At 35.9% G+C, this 24028-nt stretch overlaps 1 protein-coding gene across 4 annotated transcripts in view; it reads right to left on the reverse strand.

The window, feature by feature from the left end:
• The window catches only part of LOC126966222 (chromosome-associated kinesin KIF4), a 44444-nt gene extending 23519 nt beyond the window's left edge, over window positions 1-20925 (reverse strand). For all 4 annotated transcript variants that reach the window (XR_007729700.1, XM_050810168.1, XM_050810167.1 and 1 more), the window contains exons 1-9: window positions 20792-20925; window positions 20077-20491; window positions 19258-19359; window positions 17500-17691; window positions 16348-16507; window positions 9982-10190; window positions 6025-6187; window positions 4233-4752; window positions 3422-3610 (exon numbers count right to left, since the gene is read on the reverse strand). Coding sequence is in view for 3 of the 4 variants with exons in the window: in XM_050810168.1 (XP_050666125.1) it covers window positions 3422-3610; window positions 4233-4752; window positions 6025-6187; window positions 9982-10190; window positions 16348-16507; window positions 17500-17691; window positions 19258-19359; window positions 20077-20320 (1779 nt within the window). In the remaining variant the exon portion in view is untranslated. The remainder of the gene's footprint in view (window positions 1-3421; window positions 3611-4232; window positions 4753-6024; window positions 6188-9981; window positions 10191-16347; window positions 16508-17499; window positions 17692-19257; window positions 19360-20076; window positions 20492-20791) is intronic.
• Between the last annotated feature and the right edge of the window lie 3103 nt (window positions 20926-24028).

The raw sequence follows: 24028 nt of genomic DNA on the forward strand, positions 1-24028 counted from the left end.
TCCTTCTTAATATTCTCAATTCGTTCTACTCCTTCTGTGTAATGGCGAATTCTTGGAGAACACAAATTATTATACCCATCCTTAAACCTGGCAAGGACCCATTGTTTGCTTCCTCCTATCGTCCCATTGCTTTGTCGTCAGTTCTGGCCAAAATTATTGGAAAATTTAGTAAAAAACAGATTAGAATGGATAATAGAAAATAAAAATCTCCTTTCTAATAGCCACTACGGCTTTAGGAAAGGTAAGGGTACGCTGGACAGCCTAAGCATCCTTACTTCTGAAATTCGTTTAGCATTTTCTAGAAGCGAACATGTTGTTGGGGTCTTTCTAGATGTCTTCCTTCCTCTACTCAGGCAGAAAATGCACCAGCTGAGTATTCCTATTAGGTTGATCAATATCATTTGTAATATGTTAATGGGTAGCTCTATTTCCGTCTGCCATCAAGGAACCCTCCTCCCACCTCGAACTGTCTGGAAGGGCCTCCCACAGGGTTCGGTGATAAGTCTTATCTTATATAATATATATACTTCTGACCTAGGCCTTACTGTTAGCCCATTCTGCAAAATTCTTCAATATGCTGATGATATAGCACTATACTCCATCTCATCTTCTTTCAACTATTCTTCATCTTGCTTAAATTCTGCTTTATATTATATGAATCAATGGCTCTTAGACCACAACCTCTCTCTTTCTGTTCCCAAATGTACTGCGGTTATTTTTTCCCGAAAACGCACTATACCGGTAATAAATCTCTCAGTAGGTGATGAATCAGTCCCGTTTAAGGATAATGTTAAATTCCTAGGTCTTTTTCTTGACTCTAAGCTCTCCGGTATTCACCACTTGAAGTACATTGTTAAGAAATGTGAGAGGAGTGTCAACGTTATGAGGGCCCTTTCGGGGGTACGCTGGGGTGCCCACCCATTTTGTCAAAAACTTTTATACAATGCTATCGTCCGTAGTTATTTTGATTACGGTAGTTTTCTACTTCAGTACAGAAAATCCAGTCCAAATGCTTACGAATCATACTGGTGCTAATATCCGTAATCCAATTTAGCGCACACCCTCTTCTTGATATTCTGCACTCTATGTCTCTAACTATTCACACTTCTTTATATTGGTCTCATAAAAATCCGCCTCCGTTAATTAATTCTTATACTAAATGTAACGCCTTTCCAGTTCCCATTTTCCAATCAGCCTTATGCCCAGTCTTTGAAGTAGAATAACAGTCTCTCATTTTCCAACCTAAAATTTTCTTTGACTTTGGAATTACTAAACACTGCCCTGAAGCCAATAGAAAATTTAATTCCATTCTATCTTCTGATTGGTCTGATTGGGTGACGTTGTACACGGACGCATCCAAATTATCCAACAATAGCTGGGTCGGGTCTGCAGTTTGGATCCCTAAGTTCCATATAATTTTAAATTACAAAAGACCCCCGCAGAATTCCATCTTTACTGGCGAATCAATTGCCCTGTCAGAGGCGGTGTCATATGTTGAATCACATAAGATCAACAAGGCTTTAATCCTGACTGACTCATTAAGCTGCTTGTTGGACCTAACAAAAAATCCTTTCAAATCTTCAAACAACTTCACAATTAATTTAAGAACAAAGGCATCCCTGTACAGATGTCACATAATGGGAATAGAAGTTGCATTAGTTTGGATACCTAGCCATCTAGGGATAACTGGCAATGAAATTGCAGACTCGTCCGCTAAAGACCCGATTCAGTCTGGAACATTAAAATTTAATTCCTGTTTTCCTCGAGATCTAGTAGTTCGCTCTATGTCTAAACCCTTTCTGGTTTATTGATGGAATGCTTTATGGCAAACCACAAAACAAACTAAAGGTAAATTCTATGGTTCTATCCAACCCTTTATCCCCTCTAAGCCCTGGATCTTCCCTCAAAAAAACAAAATAAACTTTTCACTTGTCATCATACGACTTTGCTTGGGATTTGTCTGTTCCCCAGTATTTTTGGCCAAATCCGGGTAAGGGACCATTCTATATGTGAATGTGGCCTCGAGGAAGGTACTCTTGAACATATTTTTTTCTATTGCCCTAAATTGTCAATTCCTTTATATGACCTTCTACCGAAGGATATCCCCCGCCCCATCAACATCCCTTTTCTTCTTACTTTATGCCATTCCCCTTTCATAAAGATTCTTTACAAATTTATTTCCCGCAATAATATTAAATTGTAATTTCTATCCTCCATACTTTCTACGCTTCTATTAGGCACATATTCCCGCTTACATTCACACATTTCTTCCTTAAACTTAGATTAGATACTAACAAGGTAGTTAATATTATGGGTGTTTATAACTAACCGTACTAACTCTTGTTGCCTATTCTTCAGTTAACAAAAAAAACCACAGCTATTTCAACCGATCATTTCCTTTTGAATCAGCTCTTTACATACTTCAATCAGCTAAATTAAATTAAAAAATCTCTCCACCTTGACGTTGGCCGAATCGTCGACATTCAGTCGACGGAGCCAGTTAATTAAAAAAAAAAAGTGTCAACTTTGTTTTATAGCTCGAAAATTTTGAAAAAAAAAGGGGTTAAGGCTTTTTGTTTTAAAGAAAAAGTATGAATTTCGGATGGGCAACGTGGCCTGTATCAACCAGTGTATTCTCGGTATAAGAACTTCTTAAATTGAGGCAATGTAGCAATGACCCATTCTATTGAATAGCAGATAAAACAGTAGGAATGGAAATGTATTGGCTACAAAAATCGTACGTTGGATGTGTTCCTATAAAAAACAAAATTTAGCCACCCTAAGTTTAGCTAAACCCTGGGTTTATATTTGTACTTAAATTTAAGTAAATTGTAAAATACTTTTTTGTGTGTAAAATAAATAAAAAAAAAGAGGAGCTAGCGACAAGCTGTCATTACAGAAGTGGAAGTAGGGATGGCTCACTGTCACTGACTATCTCCTTCGAGGCCATAAGTTAAATAGGCCATAGCTGTCGAGGAACTCTGTGAAATGTAAATAGCTTGTATTGAGAAATTGCGAACCTTGCTAATGGTGAAAGTACAATAAAAAATTCTTTCTCTATCAGTGGTAAATCACATCAACTTTTATTCCAGTAATTTTGAGGACATTTATAGTAGACCCCAAACTGTACCGACGATCACTGCTTGTGCTTGATCGAGTAAAATCTTAATATCATTTAACTTTTTTTATGGCATACTTATTAAATGTATGGGAGTGTTTAATATCAAAACTTTGGATACTTCTCATTTGATTTTTATAAAGTTATTTATGTCATTTTACTGATTAGGTCACATGAATTCAATATCAGTTTTAGGTTTTTTTTTATATCTTTAATATTTACGGAATAATCGCCCGGTCACACTTAAAGATTAAGGTGTAATACAACGTGGGTGTTGCACAAATAAAATTATTTAACAATTACCTTGTTATGTTTCACCTGCTGCAACAATTCGTCTCTCTCTTTCTCAAGATGTGCTATCTTCTCTTCATTTTCCAACAGATTCTGATGACTCTCGAGCATATTCTCGTTGTTAGAAAGTATTGCCTTCACCACAGTCTTCTTGATAGCCATTGCTCGGTTTAGCTCTTGTAGCTCTTGGTTGAGTGCGATCTGCGAAAGAATTGGAATAATATTTTATTTTTATTTACTTTATGAGGACCAGCAGAACAGTAGCACAATAACATTTTACTATAACTAACTCATGAATATAAACCTTAATTATTATATACAAGAGCGATAAACACGTACATATATATAAAACTACAAATATTTTGTTTTTGGTAACTATAAGTTTAAGAAGCTTAAGGTAAAGAAACCTCACAAGTGGTCAGAATAAAACTAAAAAACGGGCCCTTGTCAAGCGCAAATTTTCATTTCCCGTTAATTTTCAGAACTGTGTGGATCCCAAGAATATAATTATTTTTTATTTGATACTGAGATTTCAATAAATAAATACATTAAGTTTTATTTTACATATAACATAAAAATAATTGCATTTTTATTTGTAATAGAGCTTATGGTCAGATTTTTGTATAAACCAAGAGCTATTATTACATTACATTGACCTTCAAAGATGCCGGTTAATTTTGCAAGTTTTGTACGAAACTGGTTGAATCACCCAATCCCAGGCCTCATATTCATCTTTAGAAAAATTAGCACATTGTCATTAAAATGACCAATAAACAATAGCAAGACTATTGTTTCTTACTATTTGGAAATATTGTAAAAGTACCTGTCCCATGGCCCGTTTCTCCTCTTCCATCACAGCTTGATCCTCAGTCATCTCCAAAACATCTTCATTCCTGTCACCATCAGCATCATCCTTGATGAACGACACCTTTATCTCATGATCCAACAACTCCTCATTGGACTTGACGTTGATCGATTGCAGATCCTCCAAACGCGTCTTTATCTCTTTCAAGTAATCAACAACACTTGATTTCTTTTCATCGTTGTTGTCAGCTGAGCTCAAATTTTCAATTGTTGTATTACACTGTTCTGTTAATTCGTTGAGTTTGCGTTCAAATTTATCCTTCGCAGCTTCAGCTAAAAGAGCTTTCTCACATAGATTTGTGTTATCAACTACCATGCTACTGAGATATTCCGTAAGCTGTTTGTGTTTCTTTAACAGTTCTTGATACCTTGCCTTCTCTCTTTCAAGTTCTTCTTTTAATGATGACTCATTTTCGTCATTCATTAGTGGCAATTTACCAATAAGTTGTAATCTTAGGTCATTGACTAGTTTGTTCAATCTGTAAATTTACATATTTATAGGTTAATTATTATTTTTACGTTTTGAAAGGCCATCCTTATTGAACGCCAACAGAACGCGCCAGGGTGATAACTCTTTCAATTAAATTTGTTGCTGTACGTTTGATTATTACTAAAGGGTTATACTCAAAATAGTAACACACAAACTGTATCAGAAAAAATCTTTGGATAAAATGTTCCCTAGGAAACTCAATTTTAAACCCTACAAATGATTCACTTTTTAGTGAAAACAGAAAAAATTTGAAGAAGAAAAAAAAAGAACTGTCGTATGAAATTCTTATGGTAGTGATTGTGTATTGATAGGATGTGATATCACTTATTGAAAGTCAAAAACTACAACCCATTCCAAAAAGTATGCCTCAGACCTGAGAAGAACGGGCGCAAAATGGTTACAAAGTAATATCGTACAATTAAACTTATTATTTAATAGCATGAGGGCGGTCGCTCCATTCCCAAAAAAAGCACATTGGCAACACTTCTGTTTTGATGTATTAAGACAGTATGGTCGGTGGGGACTTAACATCTGGTTAACAGTACCTAGTCTCGTAGTCCCTCTCCCATTATATCCGAAAGAAAAACTAAACTATAATCCACCTTCGCACGACACGCCACTAATTAGGATATCATATCTACCATCTGGATGTGAGGCGTTCCTCCTGCGGTTTTCAAGGAACTTTCTTCCACGTACTACAAAGCTCTGGAATGCGCTTCCTTGTGCAGTGTTTCCGGGACGATACGATATAGGTACTTTAAAAAAGCGCGTACAGCTTCCTCAGAGGCCCCCAACGCTCCTGCGATTCCTCTGGTGTTGCAAGAGAAAATGGGCGGCGGTGACTCAACCGTACGCTCGTTTGTCGTCCTTTTTCATAAAAAAATAATCGAAATGTGTGCTGGGACACAGAGTAGAAAAATATTTAAACAAAAAAAGTATTCCCAAAAAAAATATTAAAAAAAAAAAACAGTCAATAGAATATTGATTAAAAAAAACATTCAATTAAGTCGTTTAAAAAATATTTTCAATAAAATATTGTTTAAAAAATATTTCAAAATATAATATATAGTACATAATATATTCCATCATATAGCGTGGCGATGTGTCGCCACGGCCTGTATCGCCACGCTAACAATCAGGTTTACCCTCGCCTATAGATGTTTAACATCAAAAGATCACCACGAGTCAGTCTCATACTGACACACTACGAAAGAATATACTTCACTATTCATAAACTTTCCATGTTTATCATAACACTTACCTAACAATTTCAGCCGATTTCGCATCCTGGTTGATGATAGGTTTGTTTCGGATTCGTCTGGCCCGATCCGCATACCGCAGCGTTGATACTGTCTCGTCGAGATTATAATCAGCGGGGCTCACACATGCCACCATCAGAGTTAAGGAGTTTCCACCCAGACTGTCTATGGATTTATATATAATATTCTGGGTACATAGGTATTTGCAATTAATTAATTGAAAGGCAAATATAATGGATACCAGCTACGATACAATTTGGCAAAATATTTTCATGAAATCTCCTGTTCCTGAATTGAATTAGATAGGGCTATTATTTGTTACCAAAGTCACCATTAGGTCGTAATTCAGACAAAAATGGGGAGAAAATGTATTGAGAACTTTGGTGCAGGCAGCTGACTTTTACGGAACACAATTTTGTTTGCAAATGACGCTCGAAGGGCTTCATATAAAATATAATATATATTTAAAATTACTTCTCCCTGTCATGTAATTCAGTAGTAACAAAGGTAAGATAAAGACAAAAAGTTTTAAAATTGGTATAACTTTACTTCACGTTTATTTAAAAAACACAGTTAAGATTTAGATCTAATAAGCTACGTTGAATGAATGCCTTAACGGATAAAAATATATGCCATTGTGATTCTATTTTGGGTTTCTACGAACTACAATCCTACTAATATTATAAATGTGAAAGTTTGTATGTCTGGATGTATGTTTGAACTTCTTTAACGCAAAATCTACTGAATAGATTTTGATGAAACTTTACAATAATATAGCTTACACACCAGATTAACAAATAGGCTATAATTTATAAAACTATAGTGTGAATTATACAAAATATAAAGGAAGTGTGATTGTTACTAATGAATACAACTAGCGCCATCTCTTATCAACTAGCAAGCACAAGATCAATACAATTTATATGGCAAAACAACGTTTGCCGGGTTAGCTAGTTATCTTATAAATCTTTTACGGTTTTGGCTTACGTAGCTTATTTCCTTCATATAAAGAAATATTAAGTTTAATTAAAACATAAAAACTTCTTTACATTAATATCAAACTGATGGTACAAACCAGGCATCAAAATCCGTAGCGTGGTTTAGGAGTTCAATAGCGGAAAGCATGTAAAGAAGAAGAGGTGCATAGCTTATTAAAAATTTATATAAATATCATCAGGCAACAAAAGTCTGGGACAAGATTTAAATCAGCGCAACCACAATATTGTACAACACTAGCATACACAATATCTTGCCTGAATGTTGCTCAAATAATAGGAGACAATTTATTGTTTCTGACATGTAGAAATATATCATCTAATCTTGTTATGTGTTATTTAAATTAGACTATTTACTATATTAAATTAATTTGCATGCCTAGTTAAGCCTGGCGCAACATGTGAAACTGTAAGATTATACCATCGTAACTTAATACCATGTTTATACGCAAATAAAGAATTTTATTGATTGATTGATTGACAAAGATTCAAATTCAAATATTTTTATTCAAAATAGGATGTGACATCACTTATTGAGAGTCAAAAAAAACTACCACCCATTCCAAAATGAATGCCTCAGACCTTGAGAATAATAAGCGCAACACACTCAGCGGGCTTTTTTTTTCATCGAATAAATATGTTTACAAAGTAATATTGTACAATTAAACTTATTATTTAATAGACTGAGGGCGGTCACTCCATTCCCAATCTGTGGTATCATTAAGAAAGTCATTTATGTTATAGTAACCTTTACCACACAAACGTTTTTTAATAATTCTTTTGAATAACGTTATACTTTTGATTTGAACATTTTCTGGGATCTAGTTGTAAAAGCATATACATCGCCCCACAAAAGACTTACTAACTCGACTTAGCCGAGTAGTAGGCATCATAAGTTTATGTCTGTTCCTGGTGTTAACATTATGGTTTCTGTTCTGACAGTTTCTGGCAAATTCACTTATGTGCCTATGAACATACATTACATTATCAAGAATATATTGAGAAGCAACAGTCAAGATGTTAATTTCTTTGAATTTTGCTCTCAATGATTAAACCATAAACCTAATATACTAGCATAAGCCGTAATGTAATATGTGAAAGTGAGATAACTATCCTTACATAAAAACCTAGGTGTGAGAAAGGGACGGAATAGATGAAGACCATGAAACCGTTTTGAAACAATTAAGTGTCCATTAGTCTCCTGTCAAATTGGACCGCATTTTAATTTAATTTTTTTTATCGTTATTGTTGTGTTTTAACGAATATTATTTAAAAACAATAATGATGTCGTGTTCTGTATTAGATTGTGTTGTTACATATAGCAACAAACCAACTAAAGAAACATTTCACAGATAAATATTGATTCTTCAATTCTACTTTCGTGGTGCTTATTTTCGAAGAACATATTCAGTAAAATATCCTGCAGGTATTACATTTTATATACGCAGTAAACACTCTAATTTCTAATTATGTGTTAGACGTCGTTTATCAATATTTGTCATAGGGATTGACCAAAAGCAAAATACTACACAGTTCACTATCTCACTAGCACATCTGTAAAACAAGCACACATGAACATTTTAAATTTAGTTTCGTCGTAATGAGAAGAGTGTTTGTCTATTACGCTGTTTATTTAGAAAGATAAGAGAGTACACGAATGTTGCGACCGCTAGATTAGTGTACTTCAGTTATTTGCAGAGTATCATGACGTACGGTATTTTACTATGGGGTCATGCTGCTGACATTGATATAGTGTTTGCTCTGCAAAAGAGAGCTGTTCGTGCTATATATCAGCTTGGTTATAGACAGTCTCTCAAAGAAAAATTTAAAGTAATAAATATTATGACTGTTTCATGTCAGTACATTTATGAAAATTTAATATATGTTCACAAAAATCGTCATCTTTTTGCTCTTAATACTGATTTTCATTATTATAACACTAGAAATAAGGGATTGCTTGTAACTAATTCTAGTAGGCTTCATAAGATACATAATAGCTTTAAGGGTAAATGTATACACTTCTTCAATAAAGTCCCAGCCACTGTTCAGGCATTATCTATAAATAAATTTAAATATTTTATAAAAAAAATTGCTCTGTCGTAAATCCTATTACTCCACTGCTGAGTATCTAAATGATCGGACAGCCTGGGACTAGATTGTGATTATTTTATAGCGATAGAAATGACTGTACAATATTGTATATTTTTATTGAAAAGAGCACAAAAAAAGAATGCTGGGAGAGTTTCTTGCGTCGCTTTTTCTCTCTCAGAGCGCCATTTGTTTCCGAAGCAGTAGTAGTATCTAGTAGTTATTAGAAATGACATCAAAAATAATTCTAAAGGAATCAATTTTGAGAAAATAAATGCCTTTTATGCCTTTTAATGTCGCCATTGTAGCGGGACGCTGTGTATTATTATCTGTATATTATATTATATCATATCAAGGGAGAAGATTTAACTAAGGTTAAGAGTTAATAAACTGTAAACTCATCTTTATCGTGTACGTTCGCTATTTGTAAGGTAAATAAGAGAGGTTTCAAAATCTTTTAGTTCGGTTTTACCTGGTAGGTATTACAAATATAGGTTATTACTATATTTGAGGCAATTTGACGACTATTTTGCGTGGTATTACAAATATATAAAAATTTTGTACGGCCAACTGAGCTAAACTTTCGATTTGTTTAGATTTATAGTCAATGTAATATGCAAATATTGGGGTTGAGCAGGTTAGCAGAGAAATGAACAAAGCATGCAAGATTTTATGACGATACGTCACTCGAACGTTTAGCTCAGTTGGCAGAGCACTCGCACGGAACGCGAGAGGTCGTGGGTTCGAGTCCCGTATCGTTCATAGAATTTTGTTTCCAAATTTTATTTGTATATTAATCCTAGAAGTGAGTGTTATCACTTTAAAAACTTAACAAATTGTTTACCCAATAAAATAAGAAAACTTCTGTATACACACCTTGTAGTAACCTTGTGAGTTTACTGTCCCTATAGCCGATAAAGCTATTTGTGCCTTCCCCCAGTGCAGAGATAACGTTGCCAAGTACCAATAGTCCCTGGTTGATCTTAACTCCCTCCTGCATCCGTTTTCCACTAGCTTTAGTTTTCTTTATGCGCTCGGAACCAGCCAAGTCCACCAAGTGAAATTTAGATGAGGTTGCTACATTTCTGCAAAAAATTGTAACTTCATCTATACTTATATTATTGAGAGGTAAAGTTTGTGTGGTATTCTCTGGATCTACTGAACTGATTTTAAAAATTCCATTATAATCTAACAGCCCGTATATTTGATTCAGGTATTTATTTATTTAATCTTAATGATACATCAACAGTAGTATTACGAGAAATGTTATTTATGCAACTGTTGTGTAATAAGGGGGCATTAAAACACGAATGTGGATTTAACTCACGAGGCGATGCCGAGTGTGATAATAGTATCACATGAGTGTTTTAATACCTAATTATCAACAGTTGCATACAAGACTTTATCTACACCCAGAATATGAATCCTCTAAAAGATTTTGAAACTGTTAGCTTATTACTAACATTAAAACACCAGTCCTAGTAGTAACCTAATATAATCCATTACTGATTATATACAAATAAACTAAGTATTAATGAAATTTAGTAGTAATTTACATTTTGTATAGTGCAATAATCAAAATTCACTTGAAAATTATGTTCTTTTGCAGCGTTTAAAATGAATCGCTCATTTTTTTTAAACAAAACAATAAAAATATCGAAGAAAAAAATGGCGGGGATTCGAATAACCTACTTTGATTTTACGGCCCGCGGCGTTCTGGTAGTGTGGAACGCGAGTAAACGAAAATGTTCTTTTTTTGAAATTCATACAGATACCACGCATCGAGCAATTAGAATGTGGCTGTCTGTAAAAACTCTTTAAGCATAAAGGGTTTGAAAAAAAAATAGGAGTGTTGTTATGAAATTCAGTACAACATTACAACACTCGTTCGGATGATGTAATGGTTATTAGAACATTGGGTGTTTTAATGTTGGCAATAAGCTAACTGTTTCAGAATCTTTAATAGAGGATTTAAAGCATGGGTGTAAATAAAATTACTAATGTGAGTACCAATAACAGATGTACACAACATTCATAGGTGCTGCTGTGACAATTAACTACTTACTACTTACAAACTTATTATTACTAACTAATAACATAATATAAACTAAGATAATAATACGTAAAAGTATAATAAGAAAATAAAACTGTGTTCTATCTGGGCAACAATCATTACAGTAAACATTTGAAAATTTGTTAAAACCGATCAAATAACACACTCTAAGCTTGGTGATCTACTGAAACGTGACATTGGCTCAGTTGTGGTGACCTTTCCACATAAGCCACAATATAAAGAATAGATCTAATTGTGAACTCATTTAGTATAAACCTACCTACATGTTACATGTAGAGAGCCAAATACAAGCTCATGTTGGAACCAAGATACCAAGGCACCAAGAATATTTTAAACAGCTGGAGTAAATGCGGCAATGTAGAGATATAGCAGTGGAAGTTTAATATGGTGTAATTTGTGGCATACTCAATATCTCGGCTTAGTTTTTGTATAACTTTGTCTATATGTATAAAACACCATTGGCTTGGGCCATCAACACTCTTTAAGGTGATGTATTTAAACAAAGTGTCTGGTGCTGTTTATACACTTAGCCTTCTATTGAGGGCATTTTGCGTATCCATTCGTAATCTTACTCCAACCAACCCAGACCTTCCCCTAAGTCTAGCAGCTTTTTTATAATACTACCGGCATCAGACACTTGGAGATAAAATATCTTATTGTTCAGCCGAAGTTCCGAAAGTTAAGCTCAGTTCTGCACTCTGAAAGCATGTGCTCAGGTGTTTCTCATTTCTTCTCCATGCGTCCTCTGAATATAGGGTCTCTGGTAAATAGTGTTGCATCTGTGTAAGGTAGCCGTTCCAATGAACCAGTTTGAATCCGACTGTCGTGTATCATTGACGCGTACCTGTGTACACATCACTGGCGACGAGGTGACTACGTAACCTCATTTTTAACTATTCGCGTGTGAATCTATTATCATACCTATAGGAAAATTAGAACCATTTAATGTAGGCAATAATAACTGGGATGCCTACATCCGCCGATTAAACCAATTTATTACATTGAATGAAATAAAAAGAGAGTTAAAAGTAGCTACTTTAGTGACGGTAGTAGGTGCCGAATGTTACGAGTTAATGTGTGATTTAATCGCTCCCGACGCCCCAGAATCGAAAACTTATAGTGAACTTATCAATTTGGTGAAGGAACATTTGGAACCTGAGAGATCGGAAATTGCAGAACGGCACATTTTTAGGCAAAAAGACTCAACGGCACGGCGAGAGTGTTCGAGATTACCTTCAAGCGCTGAAACATTTAGCAAAAACTTGCAACTTTGGTTCCCGGTTGGAGGTCAATCTGCGTGATCAATTTGTTTTGGGGTTGTTCAATGAAGACATGAGGTCGAGGATTTTTGTTGAGAAAAGCATTGACTACAAACGAGCAGTGGAATTGGCGTTGGCGCTGGAAGCGGCAGAACGCACCGGGCGCAGAGGCTGGGAACAGCGCCGCCCGGCGACGGCCTACATCGGGTCGGAGGAGCGGGCGCCGGCCGGGCGCAGCGTTGAGGTGAACACGGCCATTCAGAAGGCAAGTGTCGGTTTAAGCGTTACACGTGTGATAATTGTGGTGAAAAAGGCCATTTAAAAGCAGTGTGTGATAAAAATAAAAGTGAGTATATTAAGGGAGTGAAGCCAAAAAAAGGTCAGTTTTTTTTCAATGACTCAGACTCTGAAGTGGAGGACTGTCACTTTTATAATTTAGTAATAAATAGTGAGGGTGATGAACCCTATTATATGTTACTAAATGTCGAAAATACAAAATGTAAATTTGAAATTGACACTGGGAGTAAAATATCGGCCATTTCCAAAGATTTTTACCATAAGGACTTCTTGAACATCCCTTTAAAAGAAAAAATATTATGTTTGGCGACGTTATTGAGACATTAGGATACATTATTGTCAATGTTTCGTGTGGGAAGAATCATGCAAAGTTAAATTTATATGTTATTGAAAAGGGGGGTCCGCCTTTGATGAGTAGGACTTGGATTAAGCAATTAAAATTGGCGATGGTAGAATGTCAGAATTTAACAGAAAGCGACTCAATTGCGACGTCACTAAGAAGTGATTTTCCAGAAGTATTCGCAGAAGGCCTCGGTACATTCAAATCAAAATTTAAATTATTGTTGAAGGATGAAACGCCGGTGTTTGTAAAAGCGCGCCCTTTGCCACTGGCGATGCGAGGCGCAGTTGAAAAGGAACTCGATAGGCTCCAGTTGGTCTTATGCAAGGTTGAGAGGTCAGACTATGGCACACCTATAGTGCCGGTGGTCAAAGCTAACGGTAATATTCGGTTGTGTGGAGATTATAAAATCACTATAAATCCATTACTGAAAGACTACCATTACCCGCTGCCGCGTATCGACGACCTGTTTGCAACCCTGGGAGGGGGTGATCAGTATACTAAATTAGATTTATCGAATGCTTTCCAACAATGTATATTACACAAAGATTCACAACCCATGACCGCCATTACTACACATTTGGGCACTTTTCTGTATAGACGTGTATCATTCGGAATCGAATGCATTTCCGAAAATTTTCAAAAAATTATGGAAGAGGTCTTCTGCGGCCTTCCTTCTACTGCGGTATTTGCTGACGATATCTGTGTTACGGGGAAGGATAGGGCAAGTTATTTAAGCAATTTAAGGGCGGTGCTACAAAGGTTAAAAGAAAACGGGTTAAGAATAAATTTTGAAAAATGTTAGTTTTTTTAAAGATTCTGTCACCTACCTCGGTTACAAAATTGATAAGCAAGGTTTGCACACAGAATCAAAAAAAAATGCAGCCATTGTGGCAGCGCCCAGACCTGATAATATTACACAATTGAAAAGTTTCATGGGGCTTGTGAATTTTTATTCAAAGTTTTGTTCTAACATGAGTGATATTTTAAAACCTATGTATAATCTACTTAAGAAAAATGTAAAATGGGAATGGTCTGTCGAATATGACAGAGCTTTTAATAAGATAAAAAAGGTGTTAAGCAGTTCTCTGGTGTTGTTAGCACACTATGATCCGAGCCTTCCATTAATTTTATCAGTGGATAGCAGCGCGTACGGCGTGGGGGCAGTACTGACTCAGCGGTACGCCGACTGTTGCGAGCGGCCGGTGTGTTGCGCGTCACATACCTTGAACGCGGCCTGAGTAAATTACTCGCAGTTGGATAAAGAAGCTCTAGCTATTGTTTTTGGAGTTTCAAAACACCATCATTATATTTATGGTAGACATTTCACACTTCGTAGCGATCACCGTCCTCTGAGTTACATTTTTGGTAAAAACAAGGGAATTCCTGTGACAGCTGCCAGTCGATTGCAACGATATGCCGTTAACCTGGCCGCATACGACTATGAAATTGAATTCGTTAATTTTAAAAATAACTGCTTTGCTGATGCTCTTTCCCGTCTTCCTTTAGCATTGACAAATCGTCAATCTACATGTGAGGACTCTGAGTATAGTTATTTAAATTATGTTCAGGAAGGCTAACCAGTCAGTTTTGAAGTAATTAAAACTGAGACTGCAAAGGACTCTTTGTTGAGCAAAATTTTTGGTTACGCATCGTATGGGTGCCCGGTAAATTGTACACGCGAGGTAGAAAAACCTTATTTCAACAGAATGGAAACCATACACTTCGATCAAGGTTGCTTAACATGGGGCTATAGAGTTATTATTCCTATGTCTTTGCGGGAAATGATTTTAAAAGAAATTCATGATGGTCATCCTGGCATAGTCAAAATGAAACAAATAGCCCGGATTATGTTTGGTGGGAGAACATCGACGACGACATCGAGCAAGTGTCGCGCGAGTGTGTGGCGTGCAGGCAGCTATGGGCTGTGCCCCCCACCGCCCCGCTACACTCATGTCCGTGGCCCAGCGAACCTTGGTCGCGCTTACACCTGGATTTCCTTGGTCCATTTAATAATAGTTATTACTTGGTAGTTATAGATGCACATTCAAAATGGATTGAAGTTGAAAGAGTCAGCTCGACTTCCGCGGCGGTTGTAATACTTGCATTGAGGCGCTTATTTGCGCGTTTTGGTTTACCCAAGAGAATCGTGAGTGACAACGGACCACCTTTTTCGTCAAGAGAATTCGCTCGGTACCTTCAGTGTAACGGTATTAAACACACGTTGATACCGCCGTATCACCCCGCCACCAACGGAGCGGCGGAGAACGCAGTGCGCTCGATTAAAATGGCATTAAAAAAGGCCTGTACAGAAAATGAGGATCCCAACACGGCTTTGTGTAGATTTTTATTTACATACAGGAACACGGAGCAGAGCACGACCAAAGTGGAGCCAGCCGTGGCACTCCTGGGTCGTAGACTGGGTCGACCTGCTGCCAGCAAGCAGCTGCACCGAGAGCTGCGCCCCGGCGGTGCCCGGCTCCGTGTGGCCGAGGTTGGAGACTCTGTTATGTTCCGTGACTACACTAAGTCCGCGGACAAGTGGGCGGAGGGCGTGGTCACCGACCGCATCGGTCCAGTAACGTATATCGTGAGAGCGCAGGACGGTCGCACACATAAACGACACGTAGACCAAGTCATTGGCATGCCGGCAAGAAAATCACGACACTCTCCGTAGCGCCGTGGATGTGGCGGCAAGCAACCGACAATCGGATCCTGTGAGTGACACCCATGAAATTGTCTATGACAGTGAGGGTGACTTTTACGATGGCGTAGGGGAGGAGAGTGGTGATGCATTAAAGGTCACATCTCCGCAAAGGAAAATACAGTCTACACCACCGCCGATCGCGCTTGCTAAATATGTAAATATTTCCACACCCCGGAAAGCTGCTTTAAATGCCAAAGAAAAAATAAAATTAGCATTTAAGTAAAGGTTACATATTATAATATATGAGGGGAAAAGTGTTGCATCTGTGTAAGGTAGCTTAAGGAAGGTTCCAATAAACCAGTTTGAATCCGACTGTCGTGTATCATTGACGCGTACCTGTGTACACATCAAATAGATGTTTGGTTTAACCTCCAGTATGCTGTATGATATGCGTTTAGTACTCTGTTATTAGTTTAGCACACAAGAAATTAATGGCCAATGGCTGGTACTACTAATACTAACATCCACTTTTGCGTATTCCGCCCATGTATATATAAATAATAATATATGTATAATGTAATACCTTCAACATCTTCAGTGTTGCTAAAAATTCAAAACCACTTACTTATCCGTTCGGCTTTCCTTCAATATTATTATAGTGAAGATGGCATGGCTTCTGCTTGACGCTTGGTTCATAGCCGTGGCACCAGTCACACGGCCTGATGATCCTTTCTCAAGTGCCAGCATTGTTTCCGCAGTCGATGTAACGGACACTTCTGTTATGCCTGAAAATTAATTTGTCTTGTACACTTTACACAAATTGGTGAATCACATATTTTCCTGAAAAAGACGCGAAATCGCCGATTTAATATTTCTCATGAAGATAGCCTCTGGTTTTATTGACTGCCCCGAACTTTTAACCTCAATTAGATTCAGAATCCCATCTAGGCCGCTTAGGTTCAACCCACTTTTATATCCTCCTCATACTAGTACCAACTACAGACAAAATACATTCCTTTGGCGAGCAAGTAATAATTTTAATAAATAAAATCGATCTTTTTCAGACTAACTTTATGTCAGCAAGGAGCATGCTAAGCCGGCGTTTCTTTAATAAGTATTAAGATAGTAGTTAAAAGTAGTACTGTAATGACACTGAATCTTTACTTGTGTATTAACTGTTTTAATTATTTAATTGATTTAAATTGTGCATTGTATTTTATTAGTTTACTTTAGTGTTTATTAGTATTGTTGAATTTAATTATTCTGTAACTATTGGCGGAGACCTATAATTGGCTCACAGTTATGTAAATTAACATATAAGGTAGCTAATAGCTGTTGGTCTTTCTAATAAATAAATAATTTTTTTTGGCTTGGAATACAAGCTCAGATATCACTGTCACATTAAAAATCGAGTTTAATTGAATATTGAGCCATGTATTTCAACTTATCAATGTTAAACTGGAATGGTACTATAGCAGCCTTCACAAAGAATGTCTGCATAAAAGTTGTGTTCACATGGTGGCATCAAACAAAGTGTGCAACATAACATGGTCAGGTTCTATATACAGCTCCCAACAGCTCACTTATAATACTGTCTTATATCATAATGTACAAAACTGCAAAAATTTTAGAAAAAAAAAACAATTTGATACATATGTTAAGTCTCAATAATTTCACTAGCCACAGCACCCTTCAGACCAAAACACAATAATGCTTATACATTACTTCTTCACTGCAGAAATAGGTGCAGAAATATATTAACTATTGGTTATAATACCTGGCAATATGACCCCTCTATTAACATCTTCTCTTATCTCAATTGTACTGTGATTCCTCTCTTTCCCGGACAGCAGGTCATAGCACTGCTCTTGATACAGCTCCATAAATGACACAGACACTTTAAATATAAATTTATCTTCATTGGCTTCTATGTAATCGAATATGTCTGCTACGGCTTGTGGGATAACGCCTGAAAAAATTAAATTAATTTTTAACTCAACAACAAACTTATTTAACCTTCCCAAATTGGCAGTGCCCCAGGGCACTAGATTTTTCAGATACACCAAAAAGTATGGCACCCTAATCCCTCACCAAATTCTGACCCTTATTTTTATTATAAGATGGTTTATTTTGCAGGTCTTATAGCTTGTTTCAATAGCTTTCTGATACATTCACTCAAATCATCATAAGTAATTTTAAATAATTGCTGCACGTAAAATGATACGCATTGACAGAACGCTGCGCGTGTTCCGAAATCGAGCCGATCTGAGCCATACCGCGCGATCGTTTTCCCGGAACGGAAAGGTTAACAAATACGTTAGTAAGTATTACTAGCTGATAACGGCGACTTTGTCGGCATACACACATAACTGACGGCTGTTCCTAATATTCAGTCTATCTCTTACTTGAGATAAAAATCGTAACTATCGTTGGCTTTTCTGTCCCAACAAACTTATCGACGGTAACTCACCTTATCTGTGCACGCTGTCTGTCAATGGGATGACGTTTAGCTTACCAGTGATAGATGCTTCTATGGAAATTTCAATTCACGCTTCCCAATATAAGGCGATAAGAATGACTTATCGGGTATATTGGAACAGCTTCAGATTATTGACAGCGAAATACTGACAGTAGAAGGTAATCATTTATCTCTATCTATAGATAGTATATTGGGAACGGCCATTAGTGCATACCAAAATCATTATTTCTTAAAACTTTAATAACTTTATATAAATAAAGATATCACGATAAATCTTTTGATAAGAGCCAAGTGTGTAAGGAATAACACTTAGAAGACTTAATTGAAATCTATCCAGTAATTTATCCATTATGAACAAAAAGGCACAAATGAAAACCTTTATCACTTGATTTATATACTTAGCTATATTATAAAAAAAACATGTTTGAAATGAAATGAAAATATATCTTTATTGCACACCGCAAAATAATTAAATTTAACAAAAATCAAGACACAAAAAGCAATAGGCGGCCTTATCGCTTAAGAGCTATTTCTAACAGGCAACCTGTAATGGAGTGGTTTTAGTTGAAAAGATAACCTAAGGTGGTGTTTTCAATATGCATATAATTTAAACATACAGTAAATAATTCCAAGAAAAGAACTAGTAATTAATTTGTCACAGTAATACATAATAATTACGGAGCATTGTTTTGAAAGATTGGAGAGTTTGAGCCTTTCTGATTTCAGTGGGAAGAGAATTCCATAGGTTAACAGCTTGCACGGTAAATGAATTGTTGAAGAAGGAATACTTTCTTCTTAAAAAAATGAACAGGTGTACATAGCAAGGGATTATGGACATACCGAAGATATAGTTGGTGAGAACTTAACGCTGAAACATTTTTAATAACAGAGTAGATGTTTTTTATCTTCTGTCCGAATTTTAAACAGAGGCATAAAAAGATGTCTCAGACCGCAGAGAGCCATTAAAACTTGTATACACAAGTTTTTCTTGGACATATATGTCTTTAAAGAGATTCTTTACCAACTCTCTTGCAACAGCGGTATATAGATACATACCTAATTTTGTACAATCCCCATTGGAGCCAGAATAATTGGTTCCCATTGTGAATGTCTTGCCTGAACCTGTTTGTCCATATGCTAGGATTGTCACATTGTAGCCTAAAAGAAAACATAAATAATCTTAGATACTTATTCATTCAATAACAAAATAAAAATATCGGAAATATTCGGCGCAGGTATGCTTTAACACGGTCTGTCATGCTCACAGAATGGCATTGATTGCGGCAGCTTTTTTTCTTGGTTTAGGCCTAAATAAAGTTTGACTTTGACTTTATTCAAATGAGCACACGAAAAACAACAATAGGTAGATATTGCACATGTACATATTATAAAGAAGTATGCTGATGTATAAAGCAAGGGCTACATAATATTAAAAACAGTGAAAAAAAAGTTGTGGGGCAATAGCGAAGCGAGATGAGTTATATTCATATTGCTTTTCTTTGCCATCATGATTTGAAAAGTCCGGGCTCTTAGCAGGAAGAATTTTTTACGTTAACCTGTTATCACCCTGTCACTCCCATTTAAATATAAATGTGTCTTACTCGCAAAGATGCAATCCTCACGGCTGCAGTCCTCACGGATTGTAAATCTTTTAAAGCGAGCAAGACATATTATATTTACACAGAAGTGATAGAGACAGGTACTAAACATATGAAATTTTTTCTGCTTGGAGGCTGGACTTTATGGGGGTAAGGCTTACAACTTTGTATACTGTTGATAGAGAGATCAAGAGAATCAATGTACAGAAAACTACATGTACTAATACTACAATATTTAAATTGAACTGCTTGATATTCTAAAAAGATAATGACAAACCTTGAAACAACTTCTCAATCAATCCTTTAACAGCTGTGTCGTAGAATTCCTGCTGGCTAATATGTTGAGGAAAAACGAAGTTATATGTGAATGCCAGATCTCTTATTTGAACTTGGGGTCCTCCATTCACCACTTCAATACATTCTTCACAGCCTCTGTCTATCTCATGTTGCATCAATGGTCTTATGCGCAATGCTACTTGTACAGTATCATAAGTTCCTTTACTGGATTCTTTAGATGTCATTTTTTCAAGTTTATTGTATTTAAGCTATAAGGAAGTGTTCTTCAGATTGTGAGCACAAAAATTATATTATTACATCCTATTTGTCATGACAAATGCACAAGTTAGCACTTGTCAAGTTGCTTTTTGATATGTAATATTATTTTTTTGTTTGAGTCTCAATGTTATATCGCCCTGAAAAAAGATTTCATATGAGAATACATTTTTGCGGTCACACTAAAATTTTACTTAGGTTGAGTATTGAAGCAGTTCGAAAACGTGTCATATTTTTATGCCAGCATTAGATATGAAAATGTTAGGGAGCCATTATTTAAAAATATTATGTCATTTAAATAGAAATATTCCACTAAATAAGTAGAATTATATCTTTCAAAGAGTTAATATGGAATTTATCGTCTCAAAACAGCAACTTGCAATTTTGCTTAGCTACAAAGTAAAACACAACAGAATATGGATAATAATTTAAAGAATCACCTTAATTTGCTGATTATATACGAAAAAACCTCGAAGTGACGAATCCAACTCACAAAAACTTTGTTCCAGTACTATCAAATTTTAAAATTCGAATTTCAAAATTTAAACGACGGATTCTGCTTGGAATGCCAAATGACAGTGACCTGTGAGCTGTGACAGCCACAGGGCACAGAGCACTATTACAGTGCGTTCAGCCGTAAGCGTTCACAGATAATTGATTTTTACCTTTACAACACACGTATAAAAGGGAAGTTCCCACGTCTGTGTTCTATGACTCCCATGAACGAGTGAAATTGTATGGTATTGCTAATAATTTTTTTCTTACAAGTTAATAATATATTTGAACGTAATGTTTGTAATAAAATATTTTTTTAACGTTTTATAAATTTATCTTTATGGAATCAGTTCAATTGTACTAAAATGTAATTACCAAATTTTAATTTATGTTATGGTTAATTTACAGAAACTATAAATACATCAGCGAAATATATAAAAATATTAAATATAACTAAAATAAACAACAATTTAAATATTGTAAATTGATAAATTTATTATGAATAAGCATGACCCATGTACGGATTGCCGATGATGAGTAATTACAATCAGATGAATCATTGTAACTGATTCAGATTCTGTATGTTAGGACTCAGCATTTAACTCTATTATAAATCTGTTCATTTCAGTGTCCATCCATTCATCTCTTTCACAAAACTTGCTTTCAAAAGCGACATTTGCGTTCGAGTTGTTTTTGCCGGTCTTCTGCAGTGATAGATTGAAAAGCTCCTTCAGTTAAGGTAACAATTTTTTTTTCATCCAGTTTTGCATTTCTGCTTTGGTAGAGCTGAATATCGGTGCTTTGTTTAACTTTACCGTGTGATAAGGGGCATTATCCATAACTACTAAGCTGTTAATGGGCAAGTTAGGAATTAGTTTTCCTGTAGCCATTTCAAGAAATTTGTTTTCTTCACTTCATCATGGCAATCATCCGTTTTTGACTGGGATTTATATAATAATACTTAAAGCATATGGTATAAGTCCCATTTCTCCACCCGCATCAACAATTATCCTGAGCAATAAAATCGTTTCCTATGACACTTTCTTCATTTTCTATTTACCAGCATTTATTAACTGTATAGCAACTTTGTTTCAAAATACCTCCGTACCTGTATCTCCAGGCTAGAATGTCAGGCCTTTCATTTAATATTTGTTGGCCATTTATTATTAACTCTGCTTTCCAGGTTTCCCCAAAGTCGTTACCTCCTTCCTGATGCTATATAATTCATGTTTTTTATTTCGAACTGCACACAGATCAAAATCATCTAGATTAAATTTCTTTTCTTGAATTCATTCTGAACGTACACATTTTTTGAGATGTAGAAGCAGCAACTTCGCCTTCAGATATTCCTGAAACAAGAAAATAGTTTTATTTTTAACCGACTTCGAAACGGAGGAGGTTCTCCATTCGATTGGTATTTTTTTATGTATGTATACCAATTACGCTGAGATTTAGGATTTTCGTGATTCTTCTTTAGATCGATGCAGAATGTTTGCCATTTGGTACTATAAAAAATTGACATAGTTAGTTACAGTAGTTTTCATTTTGTGAACATTTTTTATGAATATTTTTGTTTATTTGGATGATGTTATTATAGTTTGTGTACATAGTTAGTGCTTTTTTAGGAGTTTTCATTTAGTTTGTAAATATAGGAATAGACAGCTATTGCAGCTGTAGATAGCGATGCAAATGCTAATGCTAAATCAAAGATAACAAAATATATAATATATATTTTATTTTCTGCCATTTGTTAATATTAATGTCGTTATTAGATAGGTACTGTAAGGTTAATTATAGTTTAATAACTACTCGTTTTCGCATACGAAAACCGAAACTGTACAACACGTATTGATTTATACCGTGCTTTTGAATAACGTTTTTAAATGTTCGTCTCTTTCGGGACGTCACTAGTCGGCACTCTTATTTTTATTATTTAAACTATGTATGGAGACTTGAAATAAAATAATTTTGATTATTATTTTATAACACAATGTTATCATGCCCCATGTTTTATTATCAGTCATAGGAAAAAATATAATAATACCGTTTTAATTTCTTTAATCCATTAAAAATACCGTTGTAAATAAATACTTGCCGTCTATTATTTTAATAAAATTGAAAAACATGAATAAACATGATTTAAAACATTGTGTAAAATCAGTAATCACATTTATTTTATGGCAACATTCTCATTGTCACTATTTTTAAACATAAGTTTATTTTGATGACGACTAATTTACTGAAAATAGGTGACTATGAATCAAAAATCGATACTTTAAATAAAATTTATTTGAGACGAGCTTGAATTACAAATTACAATGGGGCCCCCATATTGAAGGATTGGCGAACAGACTTAGTTCTGCAGCATACGCGGTTAAAAATATTAGACACTTAACTGACATAGATACGGCGCGACTAGTATAATTTAGTTATTTCCATAGTATGTGTGTCAGAGCTCTATGCCTGAAGTACAGTTCAGACAGAAAACTGTTAGGTGAGCTCTGTTTGGTGAGGACAGCAGGAAGGCGAGCGGGCCGGATGGCATTTCTCCAATCGTGCTTAGAACGTGTGCCCCTGAGTTGACGCCGGTGCTAACGCGTTCATTCTGGCACTCAAAAGGCGTAGTCCTTGACTCATGGAAGTCAGCCCTTGTCCATCCGATCCAAAAAAAGGAGACAGTTCGGATCCAGCAAACTACAGACCTATTGCTGTTACCTCCCTACTCAACAGACAGCATAATCAACCGCCAGCTCTTGGTATACCTAGAGGGTCATCAGTTGATGAACGACCGACAGTACGGCTTTCGCCATGGTCGGTTGGCAGGTGATCTTCTGGTATACCTAACACATAGATGGGCGGCGGCTATTGAAAGCAAGGGGTAAGGCCTGGCAGTTAGCCTGGATAAAGCGAAGGCCTTTGATCGTGTATGGCACAAGGCGTTCCTCTCAAAACTTCCATCATTTGGGCTTCCCGAGAGCTTGTGCAAGTGGACCTCCAGCTTCCTCACTGGGCGTAGCATACAGGTCGTTGTCGACGGATATTGCTCGAACCAGAAGCCCGTGAATGCTGGAGTGCCCCAAGGTTGTGTGCTATCTCCGACGCTGTTTCTTCTGCATATCAATGATATGTTGGACACCTCCAACATACATTGCTATGCAGATGATAGCACTGGTGATGCCGTA

The sequence above is a fragment of the Leptidea sinapis genome, chromosome 9 (assembly GCF_905404315.1).
Source record: "Leptidea sinapis chromosome 9, ilLepSina1.1, whole genome shotgun sequence".
In the NCBI taxonomy this organism is placed as follows: Eukaryota; Metazoa; Arthropoda; class Insecta; order Lepidoptera; family Pieridae; genus Leptidea; species Leptidea sinapis.